The sequence below is a fragment of the Terrapene carolina genome, unplaced genomic scaffold, assembly GCF_002925995.2.
Source record: "Terrapene carolina triunguis isolate 2854851 unplaced genomic scaffold, T_m_triunguis-2.0 Scaffold42657, whole genome shotgun sequence".
Taxonomy (NCBI): domain Eukaryota; kingdom Metazoa; phylum Chordata; order Testudines; family Emydidae; genus Terrapene; species Terrapene triunguis.
In genome coordinates this window covers 5431-25167 of record NW_020707008.1, presented here as the reverse complement: position 1 = coordinate 25167, position 19737 = coordinate 5431, and the positions used below count along the sequence as shown (strand labels likewise).

Here is a 19737-nt window from a genome sequence, read left to right as displayed (position 1 = left end):
TGGTGGCATTCAACTTCCTTAACCAGGAGACCATTCTTTCTCTTCCAGCAGTCCCCTACCTCATTCACTGCACACCTTCCCCAGTTTCTGCAACAAATGAGACAGGGGTCCTACAGACAGCAGCCTCCTTCACTACACAACTCTAATTCATCCCCTGAGCATGATCTATTCTGTGCACTGAATGAGACAGGAGTACCATAGAGAAAAATAGAATGTGATTGTGCAACTAAAACTGTATCTCAATGCATACACACAATAGGGCCAAATAAAGAGTGCACAGGTAATCTTAATTCAGGCATTTCCTAACTTCTCAGTGCTTAGCTTTGCAATCTTAATGTTCTTTTAATGTTGTATGTAATTTTCTAGGTTTTAAAAAAAGGAAACTGAAAAATCCATCACGTGGCATCATGTTGACATGCACATGGGTCATGAACAGGATTGGAACCTTTAGAACCACCCCACAGACCTCTGCCACTTGAGCTAACGAGTAACAGACAGAAGTAGTAGGTTAGCATCTTTTATGTGGCTCATACACTACAGGGGATAGAGAAATACACTTCTCCAGTGGGTTTCACAGCTATTTGCTGATAGCAAAGGAATGCTGAGACTGTTGAATCTTGTGTTCAATTTTAGGTTCTGGAAACTAGGGCGCTGTTGTGCCAACAATCCCTTCTACCCCTGTCCCATCTAGCTTCTTCCTGTCTAGCCTCATCTCCCTGTCCCATCGCTCAGACAGTCCCAATCTCCAGTCTTCCATCCCAGACTCTTCACCTAGTCCCAGGATCCCTTACCCAACCAGCCCTGGGCTATTTTTCAAAGTCCCAGTCTTCCCCTGCACACCCTGGCTACCAGTCCCAGTTTCCCTCTTGGGGCTCCTCATCCTAATATCCTATCCCCAGTCTCCTTGCCTAGCCAGTCCCAGTCTGTTCTGTCCCTATCAACCCCACCATTGGGCTCCTCATCCATTCTCAGTCTTCCATCTTACCTGGGCTCCTTGTCCAACCTCCCCCCAAGTCAAAAGAACAAACAAGCCCACAGTCTAGCTCCCAGTGTTGTTTCTCTTTCTCCCTTCCCCAACAAGCAGGAAGGAGGAGACATTTGCCATACAAAGTGCTTCAGAACAAAAGCGGGCAGCTTCTCTCTCTCTCTGGCAAACCTCCTGTGGCCAAACTGAACAGGATTTCTAGGTTGACCCACCTGACCAAGATTGTTGGATTGAAATTTCTGCTAGGGATGGTATGGAGTCAGGATATTGATGGCCCTTCCACCACTTCACTTTTATGTCCTTAATCCCCCATCCTCACACACCGGAACTCCTGACCTCAGCAAGAGTCCGATATTTTACAGACCAACATATTTTCAGTTTAGAAACCTATAATGTTTTATTAGTACCTAACGAAAATATTAGGTTGGAATTAAGATTTTGAGGAATTGGATATATGCCTTAGGGAACACTGTGCATTGGAACTGAAAAATGATGTTGAGATGAGTGCATTTGGATTATAATGGTTTATGGGGTGACCGGACTCATGGCTTTTGATTGTCCTGGGTGCAAATATTATCTTAACTAGCAATTTCCCAAATTTTTAGTAATTGCTTTGGTGGAGTTTGCAGTTGAGCAATTTTACTTCTAAATTAACGAAGATTTTGTTTCGTTTGGGAAGTGTAAATAAATATATATAAATTGTGACTAAAACACCAGACGTGTAATGCCCAACCTATCTTCTAGAGTGGAGAAAGGTAAACATAAAATAGAGAGAGAATTTAAGTGTAAATATTGCTACAATATAATCAGTAATCTTTTTGTTTGTTTTATTGCTCTCCAGGCCTTTTTATGGTTATCATGAAAAGGAGAGAGAGTTTATGAAGATCTATCTTTACAATCCTTCAATGGTGAAAAGGTAAGGCTATATAAAATTGAACTCTCAACAGTGTTTACTGTGGCTTATGAACCAAAAAGGGAGGTGAAATGACTATTCCATGTATTTTCATTTGGAAGAAACGTGTACATTTAGATAATAACAATATTAGTAGGGCTGTCGATTAATCACAGTTAACTCATGCGATTAAAAAAATTAATCGCAGTTTTAATTGCACTGTTAAACAATAGAATAGCAATTGAAATGTATTAAATATTTTGGAAGTTTTTCTACATTTTCAAATATATTGATTTTAATTACAACACAGAATACAAAGTGTACAGTGCTCATTTTATATTATTTTTTATTACAAATATTTGCACTGTAAAAATGATAAACAAAAGAAACTGGATTTTTCAGTTCTCCTCATACAAGTACTGTAGTGCAATCTCTTTATCATGAAAGTGCAACTTACAAATGTAGATTTTTTTTGTTACATAACTGCACTCAAAAACAAAACAATGTAAGACTTTAGAGGCTACAAGTCCATTCAGTCCTACTTCTTGTTCAGCCAGTCGCTAAGACAAACAAGTTTGTTTACATTTACAGGAGATAATGCTGTCCTCTTCTTATTTACAATGTCACCTGAAAGTGAGAACAGGTGTTCTCATGGCACTTTTGTAGCCGGTGTTGCAAGGTATTTATGTGCCAGAGATGCTAAACATTCGCATGCCCCTTCATGCTTCAGCCACTATTCCAGAGGACATGCTTCCATGTGACTGAACTCCTTGGGGGAGAATTGTATGTCTCCTGCTCTGTTTTACCTGCATTCTGCCATATATTTCATGTTTTGGCAGTCTTGGATGATGACCCAGCACATGTTGTTCATTTTAAGAACACATTCACTGCAGATTTGACAAAACGCAAAGAAGGTACCAATGTGAGATTTCTAAAGATAGCTACAGTACTCGACCCAAGGTTTAAGAATCTGAAGTTCCTTCCAAAATCTGAGAGGAACAAGATGTGGAGCATGCTTTCAGAAGTTTTAAAAGAGCAACACTCCAATGCGGGAACTACAGAACCCAAACCACCAAAAAAGAAAATCAACGTTCTGCTGGTGGCATCTGACTCAGATGATGAAAATGGACATGCTGCTGCACTGCTTTGGATCGTTATCGAGCAGACCCCGTCCTCAGCATGTTTGCATGTATTCTGGAACAGTGGTTGAAGCATGAAGGGACATGTGAATCTTCAGTGCATCTGGCACGTAAATATCTTGCGATGCCGGCTACAACAGTGCCATGCGAATGTCTGTTCTCACTTTCAGGTAACATTGTAAATGAGAAGCGGGCAGCATTATCTCCTGCAAATGTAAACAAACTTGTTTGTCTGAGTGATTGGCTGAACAAGCAGTAGGACTGAGTGGACTTGTAGGCTCTAAAGTTTTAGCTTGTTTTATTTTTGTACATAATTCTACATTTGTAATTTCAACTTTCATGATAAAGAGATTGCACTACAGTATTTGTATTAGGTGAATTGAAAAATACTATTTCTTTTGTTTTTTACAGTGCAAATATTTGTAATCAAAAATAAATATAAAGAGAGCACTGTGCACTTCGTATTCTGTGTTGTAATTGAAATCAATATATTTGAAAATGTAGAAAACATCCAAAAATATTTAAATAAATGGCATTCAGTTATTGTTTAACAGCGTGATTAATTGCACGATTACTTGCGATTTTTTTTAAATTGCATGATTAATCGCGATTAATTTTTTTTAATAGCTTGGCAGCCCTAAATATTAGTCATTATTACCCCCAATTCAGGAAAGTATGTAAGCATGTACCTGTTTTTAAGCATGAGAATAGTCTTAAGGAATAGCTTATGCAAGGGAAATAAAACATGAATTGTAGCTGCAATTAATTGTCTATTCAGACTTAAATACATTAGTTAAAATCATTCTTGTTGTAACTCTGTTTAAATCAATGGAGTTAAAACAGGATTGAATTTAACATAGTGATATTTCAAGTACTATGAGGTAAATTTTCATCAATAAAATGCTTGTTATAAAGATTTAAATTCTGGTATCCAATCACAGAATTTAAAATAATCTGGAAAAATCAGATAATTTGGTATAAATCAGTAATGTAACATTATGTTTATTAAATACAAAGAACAGTTAATGCAACATTTAAGATAGAGATTAATTGCACAAACCACAGGAAATTCAGTCTTTATAGTTCATAGCATAACTGAAATCCTTTGGATCTATGTAATATTTTGTATCATATGTTAACCTTACTAAAATCTAATTTATGATTATCAAAAAACTAATATGATAGTCCATCAATAGCTATTAGCTAAGATGGTCAAGGATACAATCCCATGCTCCAGATGTCCCTAAACCTCCAACTGCCAGAAGCGTCTGGCACTGGCCACTGTCAGAGATGTGGTAGATGGACCATTGGCCTGACACGGAATGGCTGTTCTTATGTTAATGATTGTCCAGAAAGTTGTTTGGTCCAAATAAGTAGGATAATAGAATTTTGCAAGGCTTTTTCATATGGTGTTAAGTTTGAGATCAAGTGTAGGTAGTCTCTTGGTCTATCCAAGGCCATGATCAAGTGTCTTGATGTTTTTGGTCTTTTGGCCTCGAGATGAAAACCTTGCCTTTGTTTCTGGGACCTTGAAGTGAAAAAATATTCTATATGCGCAATGTGGCTGAGTTACAATTGCTGTGGGAACCATATATTGAAACTTTTAGATTTTAATCATTCGTATTTGAACTATGTTATCTTATCATAGTTTCTTCCTTTAATTTCCTAGTTTTGATTTTTAGATAACATTTTATTGTATTATATAGTCAAATAAATACACTGAATCCCTTTACAAATGCAGATACCATTCTGACATTCAGATAAATTAATTGCATATGTTTGTAATTATTCAAAGGTAGATATGTTTGTTTTAATGTACAGATCTTTGAAGAAAATACATGTCTGCAGATATATGCTGCATCACAAAGGTTGCTTTGTTAAAAAGTTAGAGTACTGTATTACGCATGCAGTGTTTGTAATTTTCAAACATTTATGACTTGTTTGTTAATATGGCAAAGGACCACAGGGGAGATTTTCAAAGTCACAAATAACATTTAGTTATCCAACTGTCCTTGGGCCATTGAGGTCAATGCAAAGCTTTCCATGGACTTCTGGAGGCCTTGGATCAGTCCCCAGAACTATTGCTATGCGCTTCTGTAGGGATTTTTATAATTGGACAGTTACAGCTCCTCTGTGCTTATTTTCAGATACTGAATTATTATTAGGGCAGACCAGTTTTGTTAAGGACATTTGTTAAAATGTAGACGTTTGCAGCATTTATAATGTTAGTAAAATCAAATATATTGTGGAACTTTTAATTATTTATTGTGATTTTAATTGATAAACCCAATAAGATGGTGTAACTTTTCAACATGTTTCAATTTGTTTTTAACTTTAGAGTATGTGAGCTTTTACAAGGTGGAGCCATAATGAATAAATTTTACCAGCCTCATGAAGCCCATATTCCCTACCTCCTGCAACTGTTTATAGACTACAACCTGTATGGAATGAATTTAATAAACCTGGCTGCTGTCAAATTCAGAAAGGCAAAGAGAAGAAGTAAGGTGTTTATTTCTCAAGGCTAAATCATAAATAATTGTCTTGTAGGTTCAAAACACTACTTCCAAATGGAACCAACATTAGGTTTCTGATTTTGCCATTGTTTGCTCTGTCTTAAATACAGTTGTGTATTATCTGTGTACTATATATTGTTCATTTATAGCTTTGCCTTCTTCATCAAAATTCACTTTGAGCTTTCTCTCGTTCTAATTTGTGCATGCTTTCTGGACTTAAAGAGCAAAATAGAGTGGGGAAAGGGCCACTTAGAGGCATGTGAGCTGTTGCGTAACTATCAAGGCATATGCTACCTATGACAGATGTGGATTTGACTGTCAAGTCACAAAAGTTAGGCACCTGTTTTCCAGCCCAAAATTATAAGGGAAGCTTTTTCAGCTTGTACCACAGTTTATCTTTAGTTGAAGAATTCATGTAAAGGTTAGTTGCTTGATTGCATTGTTTAAATACTTTTGGTGTTCATTCTTTCAGTTGTGCCCTAGATCCTTTGTGGTTTGTTCTTTATTGTAGTGGCACATTCATAAAGTTATAGCTAGGTTATGTTATTATCCTCTGACAAAAATTTTAATGAAAGTGCTTCTAATTAATTATACCACTGCTGTTTTCTCCAGGTTGAAATTTGAAATACATATGTCTGAGAAAGGGAGACATTTTTAACTCTCCTTTTGAAAAATCGGTTTGGCATGTTGTACTTTTGGGTAACATCAAATTCCTCTGACATAAAAGTATAATTTGCAAATGATTAATCCATAATGTGTTATAAATGCTTTTAGTATTTTGATGGGTCGGGAGAAAGGGAGAGACAAAATGGCTGAGATTTAGAAAATAACTACTGTCCATTTTTGGTGCATTACTTAAACAAAAATGTAGAGTTGTGTATTTATCTGTCAGAGCTACAAAGGTTTAAAGGAATTGTTACAAATTATTATAGAAATGGTAAATAGTAATCTATATGATTTTAAATTGTCGTTTCCTTTTTATTTTTACTTATACACACACACACACACACACACACTCTTAAATTAAGGCATTTTAAATCACCAAGTAGAAAGTGTCGATTTAAATCAACATTTTCTTTTTACTTCAGTTATTTTCTAAAGAAAGATGCAGTCTCATTGGTTAATATAACTATTAAAATGTGTTCATTTACAACTAAATAGAGCCTCTACACTAGATTTGGTACATCGTTTTGATACCGAAGAGGGTACTTTATCTATTTAAGCAGTTATATAACTTAATATTTTCAGATTCTTATTCAATGTACATTTTTAGAATGTTAGAAAATGGTGAATGATATATTGCTTATTTACTAAGGGCTTGTCTACACTTACATTTTATAGCGCTCTAACTTGCTGGCTCAGGGGTGTGAAAAATCACCCCCCTGAGCGAAGCAAGTATGAGCGCTTTAAAGTGCTAGTGTAGACAGGCTCCGAGCGCTGGGAGCTAATCCCCTCATGGAGGTGGATTACCAGGAGCGCTGAGAGAGCTCTCTCCCAGCGCTCGCGCGCGACCACACTCGCACTTCAAAGCGCTGCCGCGGGAGCGTTTCCACGGCAGTGCTCTGAAGTTTCCAGTGTAGACATACCCAAAGTAATTAACTTTTTGCTCATGATTTGTGTCAAGCTGCATTAGGATGGTAACTGGAATTTAATTAAACACACAAAACAGTAAATAACATTTTTTTTTATTAAACAAAACAAGCCTTTAATATAGTACATGACATATTGTGCCATATTTATGAAGCTTGACGTTAAGAGTTTGATATTTTCCCCGATTCTTTCTGTATATTGAAAAGCAGCCTTTAACTCAAAAGTTTTTGATAGAGGCCCATGGATTCAGTATATATATTTTTTATTTAAATGTTTTAAGAGATTATCATGAGTTTAGGCCTAAACATATTTGAATTAAATTTGGATTTCATTTTAAATTAGTTTATTTTAAAAAATAAAAAAGTATAGTTTAAACAACAAAATTTTTTTAAAAATTATTTAAATAAAAAAACTGACTTAAAAAAATATCATCACTTTTTTTATCCACCCTGAGACAGACAGACACACCCTGTTATGAAGCCCCTTACAGCCATTTATTTTAAATGTATCTAAAAAGCTCTTGGAACCCTTAACCTTTCCACGCTCAGGAATAATTCCACCCTCTTGCTGTTCTATATGTCTGGAGCAGTGGGAGGTCAGAGGACTGCAGCTCAGCTAAGATGAAAAGATCTTCAAGGGGAATAATCTATGGGGCCCTACATCCAGTCATTAGGAGGAATAGGGGAGAAGCAGGATCAGGTACTTGCATTCTCCCCAAGATACCAAAAGAGCCTCACAGAGGCAGGCAAATAGGGTGTAGGGCAGTGTTCCCTCTAATTTTTACGTCCGTGTGCATAATTCATTTTGTTATGTGCACCAATATGGAGGTGATGTGTGGCGCGGTGGGGCCGAGGGGTTCAGAGTGTGGGAGGGGGCTCAGGGCTGGGGCAGAGGGTTGGGGTGCGGTGGGGTGAGGGCTCTGGCTGGGGGGTGCGGACTTGGATGGGGCCAGGGATGAGGGGCTCGGGGTGCAGGAGGGGGCTCAGGGCTGGGGCAGAGGGTTGAGGTGCAGGAGGTGAGGGTTCTGGTTGGGATGGGGCCAGGGATGAGGGGTTCGGGGTGTGGAAGGGGGCTCAGGGCTGGGGCAGGAGGTTGGGATGTGGGGGATAACCCCATTACATTTTCCAATATTAAAGCAACATGCTGTTCTCCTTCAGGTTCATCATTTTTAAATGACAAAACCATGACAGTAGTCTCCTCTTGAGGTAGCCTGGATGTACAGTAGAGGCTCAGAATCCCATCAATTTTACATTGAGCAGGCTCTCCTGCATCATGTGGGAAACTAACGAACAGCCTTCAATGTGGCATTTTAAGACTGGGTCTGATGGGAAGGGAGGAAAGAAGCTAAGAAAAAGACAAAACAGTTGCTGAGATAGAACTGCCAATGACAGAAAAAATGGAGTCAAGGGGAAACACTGAGAAACTTCTGCAGAGCAAGGGACATAGACAGAAATAGAGGCTGGTGGAAGTGGAACAAATGGTACCGTGGATTGTTAAAATCACTAGGAGTTGGGGGCTCCAGCTGTGGGGGTGGGCTCTAGGATGGGGGTGAGGGGTTTGGGGTGCAGACTGCCCCGGGGCTGCAGTGGGGAGAGAGGACTCCCCCCAGCCCTCTCTCTTGGGGCCAGGTGTGAGGCACCTTTCCCCAGCAGCTCCGGCTGGACTGGGCTGGGGGAAGGGCACCTCTCCCCGGCAGTGGCAGCTCTGGTGGGGCTGGGCCGGGGGAGGGGCGCCTCTCCCCCGAAGTGGTAGCTCCGGCTGGGCTGGGCCAGGAGAGGGGCACCTCTTCCCACCTGCACAGCCCTTGGTAGCCTGCTCCGTGGCTGCACAGCTTATGGGGAACTTAGGTGTAGGGAACACTCTCTTCTTCCGTCCTCCCTTCAGAGGTCTACTTGTCTAAATGTGGGGAGAGGAAAACAACATTCAGATGTCGCACTTGGCTTGTAGGTGGGCTCAAAGAGTTGTGGTCAGTTTCATTACCTGTGGAAACAAATCTTCAGGGCTCTAATCTCTTTCTCTGCCTCTTGCTTCAGACAGGCTCTGCCTAGCCTCTCAGCTCCTTGTCAGGTCTGCTATTTTTAGTCTATCACCTGGAAGGGTGAACAAAAAACAACTGTGTCAGGCTAGCCCCTTAATTTCTCTCCCACCTTTAAGTGTGAGAGATCTAGTTCCTGAATGGAGGAGAGGTTGGAAGGGGATAGTGGGTGTAGCCAAAAGAAGCACATGCCCGTTTCTTCTTCCCCTGTGGGCAGTACCACAGATTGTCCTGGCAGGGAGTAGCAAATCCAGTATCAGTCCTGTACCTAACTGTGTTTGTGGGAATCAAACCAAGATGGTTGATTTACACAGGCAGTCCTGCTACTCAGCCAGGCTCGGGCAGTGATTTAAAGGGCCAGAGGCTCCTGCCGCTGCGGGGAGCCACGGGCCCTTTAAATCCCTGCCCGAGCCCCACTGCCAGAGCCCCGGCGGTGATTTAAAGGGATCGGGACTCCCCGCAGCGGCTGGAGCAGCGGGCCCTTTAAATCACCGCCGGGGAAGCCCGTCCAGTCCGGCACGGCGTATTGGCCCAAACCCAATATAACGCGGTCTCACCTATAAGGCGGTGAGATTTTTTGGCTCCCGAGGACCGCGTTATATCGGGGTAGAGGTGCATGTCTGTTCCCTCCTTCTCAGTTGGGTATATTAGTGAGGGGGACGGTGCCCCCTGCCATACCTGCTGAAGACCTGGAATCTTCAGCAGTTGAGTTTCCTCTTTTGCCATGAACCCTAGGGGTTCTCGGATATTGCTGTAAGGCAGGGGTGGGCAAACTACGGCCCAGGGGCTGAATCCGGCCCTCAAGCTCCTGCCGGGGAGTGGGGTCCAGGGCTTGCTCTGCTCCACATATGCTCCCAGAAGCAGCAGCATGTCCCCCTTCCGGCTCCTATATGTGGGGCAGCCAGAGGACTCCGCACGCTGTCCCCGCCCCAAGCAACCACGGCCAATGGGAGCTGCAGGGGCGGCATCTGCAGACGGGGCAGTGTACAGCAGATCCGCCTGGCCGTGCCTCCGTGTAGGAGCTGGAGGGGGGACATGCCGCTGCTTTCGGGAGCTTGAGGTAAGCGCCGCACAGAGCCTGCACCTCTGACCCCCTCCAGCGCCCCAACCCCCTGCCCCAGCCCTGAGCCCCATCCTGCCCTCTGAACCCCTCGGTCCCACCCTCCTGCACCCCAGAGCCTGCATCCCCAGCTGGAGCCCTCACCCCTCCACCCTCACCCCAACCTCCTGGTCCCACCCCAGAGCCCGCGCCCCCAGCTAGAGCCCTCACCCCCTTGTGCACCCCAACCCCCAATTTTGTGAGCATTCATGGCCTGCCATACAATTTCCATACCCAGATTTGGCCCTTGGGCCAAAAAGTTTGCCCACCCCTGCTGTAGGGCTAGACTTTATTCCAGGAGTGGGAAGAGGACTATAGGATGCCCTTAAATCTTCACAAATTACTTCTTAAAAATAGACTCAGATTGGATTATTACTGAAAATGGCCCTTACTTTTTTCATTTTTTTGCAAATGGAGGTTGTAAAAAAAAAAAAAAAAAAAAAGTAGGGGCAAGAATGCTTTAAAACCATTATTGTTTCAAGAAAATACATTTTCAAAATAAAATTCTATTTTTCCTAGTATGTGGTCTACAGGTAAAATGTTTGTTTATGAAATACTTATTTAGCAGTTTCAGTACTATACCTTTAAAACACATAAATGCTTACTGAGTCCTATTGAGTGTGTATTTGAAAATGTGTATGAAGCTGTTTCTCTAAATGATGCATGGTGAGTATCAGTGAACATGCAACTAATTTTGGAGAAGAAAAAGAGTATTTACATTCATCTAAGTATATATTTACCCAAGGGACTGATACTTGTCTCCTGGATCACTAATAGATCTTTGTTAACAAATATGGAAGATTTTCTTGTTGAAGGATATAAATTAAATTAAAAAAAACTGTTGGTGTGTGCCACAAGGCAATAAAAGTTGAGAAAATCCAAAATTCAAGCTGATCTTTAGTGTGGAAGTGGGAGATTTGACTAATCTTTTTAGAGTGTGTTTTTGCTGTTTTTGTCCAACGGCAAAAGCAAAACTGTTGCTTCTAGTGCCACTGCCTGTGTGTGCTTCATCGTTCCTTCCTCTGAAGAGTTAAGTTCCAGAAGGAGACCACAGGGGAGGTAGTAAATCTTCAGAGGGTACTTCCCCCAGCTTGACCCTGGAGCACAATTCCTTAAACTGAAACCTCTGAGCAAACTTATACAGTCCTTTCTTTATCTGTAGGTCAGACACCATCTGCTTTCACTGCAGATTTCTACTTACTATTATGGACACCACATCTGGAATACATTGCATATTCTCTTTCCGTTCAGGGCATAAGAAAGACGAAAAGTGCTAAGTAATGTTTAGAGTTGTATCTGGTATCTGATTTCTGTTGGGAGCTTGGCTGAGGCCCCAGGCATTTGGGAATCTTTAGGAAGGTTAGATCAGAGATGACAAATAATTTCCCTGGAAGTGCACTAAAAAGCAAAAAAGAAAAGTAGTTTACAGCTTTAATTTTAATGATTTCATCGTATGCTGTGGATATTTGTTTTTCTTTTTTTAGTGTGTGTCCACATGAATCTATTCATAGGTAGAGAAATTATCAGTAAGGTAAAGGGTAGTGTGATTCCTTTTTGAAGCCTATGTTGTAAAGCATTTCTTTCCTTCTTTCAAAGCATTCGTATTGCTAGTGCAAACCTATAACTTTAAAAGGGTAATTAAGTGTGCAAATAAAAATGTAAAGTATTGTAAAACTAACGTGCTTCCTTATATGTTTCTGTTTTTAGGTGATACTTTAGGTGGAATTGGATGTTACAAAGATCATTTACCAGAAAATTCCATTACTGGAACTTTTTTTCGATGGGAAGAGGATGAAATACCAAGGTCAGCATGTCTAAACAACTTTTTTTAAAATAATAATACACTAATATGTAAAGAAGACAGAAACTTATGGGCAGTTAAATGTATTCACCCTGAATGACCTCTGAATTCCAGTGTTTAATTTTAATTATCCCAGTATGCCATTTTTCTTTGTGCAAAGAATGCAAAAATTAGTCACGACATAGGTAATAATTTTGTGTTACTTTAGTTTTGTATGACGAGGACTCATTTAACCATCATCTCTTTTTCAGGATTTTGTTACTTGGTTGTAAAAACTCACTGTAGTATAAAACTTGAAATACAAATGTAAAATTCAGATGTCAGTTATTTTTTAAATAAACTTTCCAACTATTGGCATTTGATTAAAGATCAAATAAAAACAAGTTATTTCAGAGAATATTTACATCTTCATTGATAAATTCAAATTTTTGTAATCACCCCTGTAGTAATGTGAATAGTGGACCGTCAAACTACACTTATCTGCTGTTTCCTAAAGACAGCAGCAACCATTCAGAGCTTTAAAGTCTCTTGCACGCTTCTAGTCTTCCATGAGTTTCCCAGTCTTTAGTCAGTTGCTTGTAAAGATGTTTGCAACAGTTTACAGAAAAAGAGAGTGGAAAATACCTCATGCTGCTTAGAGCTATTTAATGTACCACAGCAGGTTCATTCCCTGAGCCACCTTCTAAACTTTTTCACAGGTCTTGTATCTGCTCACATTTTCAGAAAGCTTGAGATCATTCCTTTCCTTTCATTCCTCTTTGAGTGGCTTCTGCATATTCCTACTTGTATGGATCAAGGTACCTGTGGTGTGAGCTTCCAGAATCTTCTGGTGAGGACTGTGTTGGTGCCACTCATCTCTCCCTCCTCACTGGACGAAGGATTTTGAGGGTATAAAGGGAGTGACGTCAACCATTCTTCAGTTCCTTCTAATCGCTTATGGTGCAGTGAGCTTGAAGCATATGTGATGTTCTCAATATTTCTTTTATCATTTTTTATTTCTTTCTGCCCTTTGAGGACTATTTTTATCTATAGTTAGTCAGCTTTTCCGAAGAGAAGAAAGGCAGGTGCCTGTAGAGCCTCAGAGATCATCTAAACCCACAAAAGTGGAAGAGCCACCTCACATTCCTGTTGATGTATGAGCCTCTTTGGGTTTGGTTGACTAAGACTGGCCATCTGTAAATCCAGCATCAACTTTGGAGATCCACTCACTATAGTGTCTAGTTGCCTGGTTTAAGTAGCACCAGTCACTGGATTAGTCCTGGCTGACCAAGTTCAGTGCCAGGGATCCATCACTCCTTGACTTTGGAGAACCACTTGCTACAGCCCAAGTGTGGTACCTAGGGGTCTAGCATTGTCAACTATTCAGATCTATTAAATGCACACGTTCAAGAATTGAGAGCATTTACAGAAATTCTCTGCCAATTCAGCTTATTCCTTGTGCATCCATCCTTATGCATTTTAATCAGATCACAGGACAAATCATTGGCCATTGTCCTTGTGACAGATGCGATGGACACATGGAATATTTAAAGACTATTATATCAACTTTATAAATGTTATACATATCTTTATTTAGTGATTGTATTCCTGACTAGTTCCTGCAGGAACTAAAAACACTGGGCGGATAATTAACGTACATCCCTAATGCAGGTAACAATTTTGTGGAAGTGTCACTCCTGCCCTCCCCTTACACCCTCTGTCCTGGGAAATAGCATATACTGGTTTGACTTGGTTCAATAGGCCTGCATACAAAGCACTGTAAACTGTATAAAGAGACTGCTCTTCTCAGGAAGCGGGTCACTCATCCTCAATCCAAGAACTGACATTAGACTTGTGACCAAGAGAGGCAGACCATGCGGAGTATGTAAAGTACTTTAAATCCTAGCAGTCTCCATATGGAAGACGGATGACTGCCCGGTAAGCTACACTTGCATAAGCTGTTTATTGTTTTTTAAGATGTGTTATCTTTGTAATTCTTTTAGTCTGCAATAATAATACTTTGCTTTATAAAAGTTGGCTGGTCACTGGCTAACTCTGTCATTGCCCCTGAGAGAACAGAAATGCAGGTTCAGAAATAAAAGTCCTGTACTAAAGTCAGACCTGCTGAGATAATTGCAGTGAATTGCGGGAGCCTGCAGCCTAAGTCCCTGGTCTGAAGAGAGGATTGTGGGATCCTGCCTGGAGAAAGTTGACTGTTAGAGGCCTGAGAAGGTACCTAAGTAGGGTACCTTCAAGAAGGCTACAAAGGGATCAGAGGTTCAGTAACCCTGGGAACTGGCAGTCCTGATCAGCAGTTGGTGATAGGGAAAACAAGACTTCTGGAAGAAATAAGTTGAATTGACTGGAAGGGCATCTCAAAGCCCTGCAAGTTTTCTGTGTCACAGGAAAACAAAATACAGTAGTTACTGATCTCAGTCATCAGTCAGTCTGTCCAAGAAATGTGACATGTAAAACACGAGGGTCTTCAGATTTTAGAAGCTGGCCACAAGTGCCAAAAAAAGTGAATCTTCTGCTCCAGATGTAGTTTTTCAAGAGTACTCCTCATTCTGGTGGAACAGATTTTAGGTGCATGAGTTTTCTCTTTCTTCCATTTTAAAGCAGAAATTTTTAGAGAAATAAAAACGACAGAGCTTTGCTATAATAATGCCTCCAAACTGGCAACGGAGGTCATGATATGTGAACCCAATACAGATATTACAGGTCTTGCTATTCCCTTATTTGCAGATCTACCCTGTTAGGGGGCATATCTTCACCTAGAAAAAGATTTGTGCTTTCTGCTTAGTTAGTAAAGCCAGCCATAGGGATTTTTTTAGTGTAGATGATTGAATCTGAGGGTTTCCATCTGGCCAAGGACTAAACATGACAATGGTCTGAGGTTAATGGCTTGCTATTTTTAAGGCCTGCACCAATTTCAAAATAGCACTGCTGGTGGAAGGAACTAGTAACCATGTTAACTTCTGATATTTCACTAACCACTACAGATATTAATGAATACTATAAATCCGTCTGTCTCATCCTTTACAGATTGGTGGCCCCTTATACAAAGTCAAAAATTTTCACAATCCCCTGACATTTTCTATAAAAGCAAGAGTAAAAAATGATTCAGTAAGTCTATATAATACAACTACTCCTACAACTACTAAATTTGACCTCACAAACTTTGAAGCTTTGGTTGTCCAGAAGTTATTCTCAAAACTTTATTTCTTTTGCTTTAGAGCTGTAAAAATTTGTTCAAAGCCTCACAATCCTGCTTGTTGCCTTTGCTGACTCTTTACCCACTCCCCACCCCCTCCAGGAGTTGCAACCCATGGTGGAGAAGTAGTGCAATACACCATTGGAAAAACAAGAGTTTTTAGCTTTAGTTCTGATAGTTTGTGAGATATTAAACAGAAAAATCACACTGCTCTGATTTCTATCATACCTTACCTCCACTTTCAATTCTCACCTGATAGTGTATATCTTGAGAATTATTACAGCTAAAGCTATATGCCATTTAAAAAATGTAGACACCTAGATTTCAAATGGTGGTAAGGCATTAATTTCAAAATCCAGGACTTTATGCAAAAATAATATTAAAAAAAGTTATGTCTTTCACACTCTATTAATCAGAATAATTGTATTCTAAAGTATTTATATTGCTAAAGATACTGAAAAAATATTTATTCAATGTCAGCTATTGAAACTTATCAGTATTTCAACAAAATTCAAAAAGTTAGTATTTTCTAGAAGTGGGAACTACAATAAAAGGACAAAGTCATTTGAGAGGCTGCTAGAGTCCCATGCTGCTGTTGATGCAATAAGCAGTTCCTCATCAGGAGATTCTTCATCAGGAACTACAAAGACCTATTTATGTAATGTGATAAAGATACCTGATTTAGAGAGAAAAATATAGTTTGATATTTTCTCCACTTAACTCAGGTGTGCTGTTGTAGCATTTCTTGGACTTGGAAAGAGGAATTGTGCACAATAACAGCAGCAATGGACTTGAGAAGCCTTTAAACTTTGCAGTAGTTCCCCTTGCACAAAGACACAAATCCGCTCTTTAAGTCTTGTTATTAATCAATAATACTGTAGATTTTGAGGGAAAAAATGGATATAGGAGATGCTGAAAAATGTTAAGGTCTTATATTTCAAAACCTGCCAGAACTAGAAACAATTTGCCAATCCATTATAAATACTTTAATGTCTAATAAAGTTTTCTAAGCAATGGTCCTGGACCAGTGACCAGAGAGCATTTTCAGTGCTTGCTGGTGGCACTTTGTGTAAGTGATAATAGTTAGGAATTGTCCCTGAACGTCTGCTTTTTCTGGAAGTGTAACTATCTGGAAAATTTGTTTTACAGCTTTGGTTTTAATAGAAATTGTGATAATCCTGTGGCAGTCTGATTAATCACAGAATGATCCAGGTATGTTGAGTGGGGTTTATTTTGGAGGACGGTATATTTTGGAGCTTAAAAAAGCTTATAGTGTCCCATTAAAATCCCAATGTAGTATACTGCCCTATATCTATATGCATACATTAAAGTATAAAGAAGATGGAAATGGCATGGTCTATGATACATATCCACTGCTTTAGACTAGAAAGCTGTGCTTAAATAAAATTGAGGCATAGCAGGAGACCTTGATTTATCAGGGAATTCTGAAGATCTCCTAACTGTTGCTTATCTGCTGTCTATAATTTAAACTCAGTGTTAACCCTCTGAATTTTGGCTCCCATATGGTGTAAAAAATGCAGCATCACATCATCATTTTAAAATTTAAAATATTTTGAAATTGAGTCTACTCTTCTCCTTGTTAACCTCAACTTGGTTTACCATCTACTGTCTTTATGTTCCTTCTTCCCAAGACTCTAGTTTAGTTAGGCTGAGATTACTTAGTTATTCTGAGCACCCAGATTGGCAGGAGAGTAAATAGTAAAATTTTCCCATTTAAAAAAAAATTCTTCTGGTGAAAATAGCCACAAAAATCCATAATAAGATCAAGCACTCTATCCATCACTCAGATTCATAGAGTTTAAGGCCTGAAGGCACTATTATAATAATCTATTCTGGCTTGCATAATACAAGCCATAGAATTTTATCAAGTGATACCTACATCAAGCCCAGAACTTCTGGTTGAGTTAAAGCATATCATTTTAGAAGGACATCCAATCTTGATTTAAAGACTACAAGTGATGGAAGATCCAAAACATATCTATGTAAATTGTTCCAATAACTATCAGTTAGCCAGTTTAAATCAATTTAATATGTGCTGCATCGATTTTTGTATAGTTCTAATTTTTTAATCAGAATGTTGTACAGTACTAAGTCAAATGCCTTAGAGAAGTCTAAGTATATGATTTGTCAACCAAACTTGTGATCTCCTCAAAAAATATCAGGTTGTCTGGCAAGATATATTTTCCATAAAACCGCATTGATTGGCATTAATTATGCTGCCAACCTTTAATTCTTTACTAATTACATCTCATCAACTTTTCCATGCTTTTTCTTGAGATCAATGTCAAGCTAACCAACCTATCATTACTCACAGGGAAGATAATTATTTTTTTTAAATAAAAATTTGATTTTTTAAATTTCAAATTAAATGCGTTTTTCTTTTCAAAAATCTATTTAAAATTAAATTTGAAATTATGACAACCTGTGTTAAGGCCTAAACTTAAAATAATGTATTAAAATATTTTAAATTAAATAAAAAATATTAAGCAATATATATTTGGCAATGGCATTCACGGAGCAGCTGCACTTGGTGGACTGTCGGTATTGGGCTTGGGAAACAAGCACTGAGTAGTGAGATCACATCGTGATGCATGTATGGGATGACGAGCAGTGGCTGCAGAACTTTTGGATGCGCAAAGCCACCTTTCTGGAACTGTGTGCAGAACTCGCCCCTGCCCTGCGGCACAAGGACCACCAGAATGAGAGCTGCCCTCACAGTAGAAAAGCGAGTGGTGATTGCTGTGTGGAAGCTAGCAAATCCAGACTGCTACCAGTCAGTCACAAGTCAGTTTGGGGTTGGAAAGTCCACTGTGGAGTTTGCGGTGATGCAAGTGTGCTGGGCTGTTAATCGCCTTCTGCTATGAAGGACTGTAACTCTGGGTAATGTGCATGAAATAATTGATGGTTTTGCAGCAATGGGATTCCGTGGCAGGGCAATAGATTGAATGCATATCCCAATTTTGGCGCCAGACCATCTTGTGATGGATACATCAACTGAAAGGGCTACTTCTCCACGGTCTTGCATGCACTGGTGGATCACCAGGGCCATTTCACGGACATCAATGCGGGTTGTTCAGGAAAAATTCAAGATGCATGCATCTTTAGGAACACTGGACTATATAGAAAGCTGCACACTGGGATTTCTTTCCAGAAGATTGCTATGGGGGATGGGCATATGCCCATAATGATCCTGGGAAACCCCGCCATCCCCTTGCTCCCATGGCTCATGGAAGTAAGGGGGAACCGAGACAGAAGCAAAGAGTGCTTCAACAACAGGCACCGAATGACTGTTGAATGTGCCTTTGGCAGATTAAAAAGTCACTGGCGCTGCCTTTTTGGCAGGTTAGACCTCATTGAGGAAAATATTCCGATGGTCATAGCAGCCTACTGTGCATTGCATAACATTTGCAAAGCGAGGGGGGAAATGTTTCCCTAGTGGTAGAGTGATGAGATGGATTGGTTGGCTGCTGATTTTAAGCAGTCTGATACCAGGGCAATTAGGGGGGCTATTTGAATCAAGGAGGCTTTGAAGAAGTATTTTGACAATGAGTCACAGTAATGTGTCTTTGTGATGCATTTGGCCAGGCAGTGTTTAGTTGCTGCCTTGAATGACCCCTGTAATGCTTGCCTCTTGAAAAATAACTAAAAAGTACAAATGCGAGACAAGACGTAAAGCAATGATGTAAATCAAGGTTTCCTGCTTCCTGATTTAAATCATGATTAAAATCAATGATTTATTCACTCTGATATAAAGCATCCATCCTGGTTATACAAGTTATCCTGTTTATTCTTATTAAAAATTGGCAAAAATTAGTTTTTTTCCAGTCCTCTGGAGCTAGCTCAGTATTCTAAAATTTGTTAAATATCAACATCAGTGGATGAGAATGTTACTCAGTCAATTTTTAAAACTCTTGGTGCAAATTATTGGTTTCTGCATATTTTAAAAATGTTTAACCTTAGTATTTTCTGTTTAACATGCTTCCTAGTTACTTTTGGAATAGGTAATATTTATCACTGTAAGTTGTGAATATATCATCCAGCTTCTTTCCAAATACAGAACAGTAATATTTATTGATTCTGCCTTTTCTGCATCATTATGAACTCTGAAGGGCCTTTCGTGCCATTAACCTGGGTTAAGGACAGAACATCAGTCTTAAATTTGAAATTCCTGTTCTTTCTCTTTAACAGAAATTGTATTATTTTCTTAGAGAGTTACGCTCAGATACCAAGAAGCACTTCTAACCACATAAAAATTTAATTATATCTGACATAAGATTTCATAGTCAATTTACTGGATTAGTGGTAATGTGATAAACTATCCAGTTTGATTTACAGTCTAGAGACTGTGTGAGTAACAGGGTTTGAGAATCTTTCAGAAAGTGTGCCTAGCCCCTTAAGTGAGAAAGTATCTTATATTAACATGAACATAAAAATGGCCATACTGGGTCAGACCTGTGGTCCATCTAGTC

At 39.5% G+C, this 19737-nt stretch overlaps 1 protein-coding gene across 1 annotated transcript in view; it reads left to right on the top strand.

Moving 5' to 3' along the window:
• LOC113405558 (DNA polymerase zeta catalytic subunit-like) overlaps positions 1-12389 on the top strand; it is a 32542-nt gene extending 20153 nt beyond the window's left edge. Inside the window, exons 3-5 of the mRNA XM_026646770.1 lie at positions 1827-1901; positions 5355-5515; positions 11961-12389. Of these exons, the coding sequence (XP_026502555.1) occupies positions 1827-1901; positions 5355-5515; positions 11961-12085 (361 nt within the window). The 3' untranslated portion in view covers positions 12086-12389. The remainder of the gene's footprint in view (positions 1-1826; positions 1902-5354; positions 5516-11960) is intronic.
• The last annotated feature ends 7348 nt before the right edge of the window (positions 12390-19737 follow it).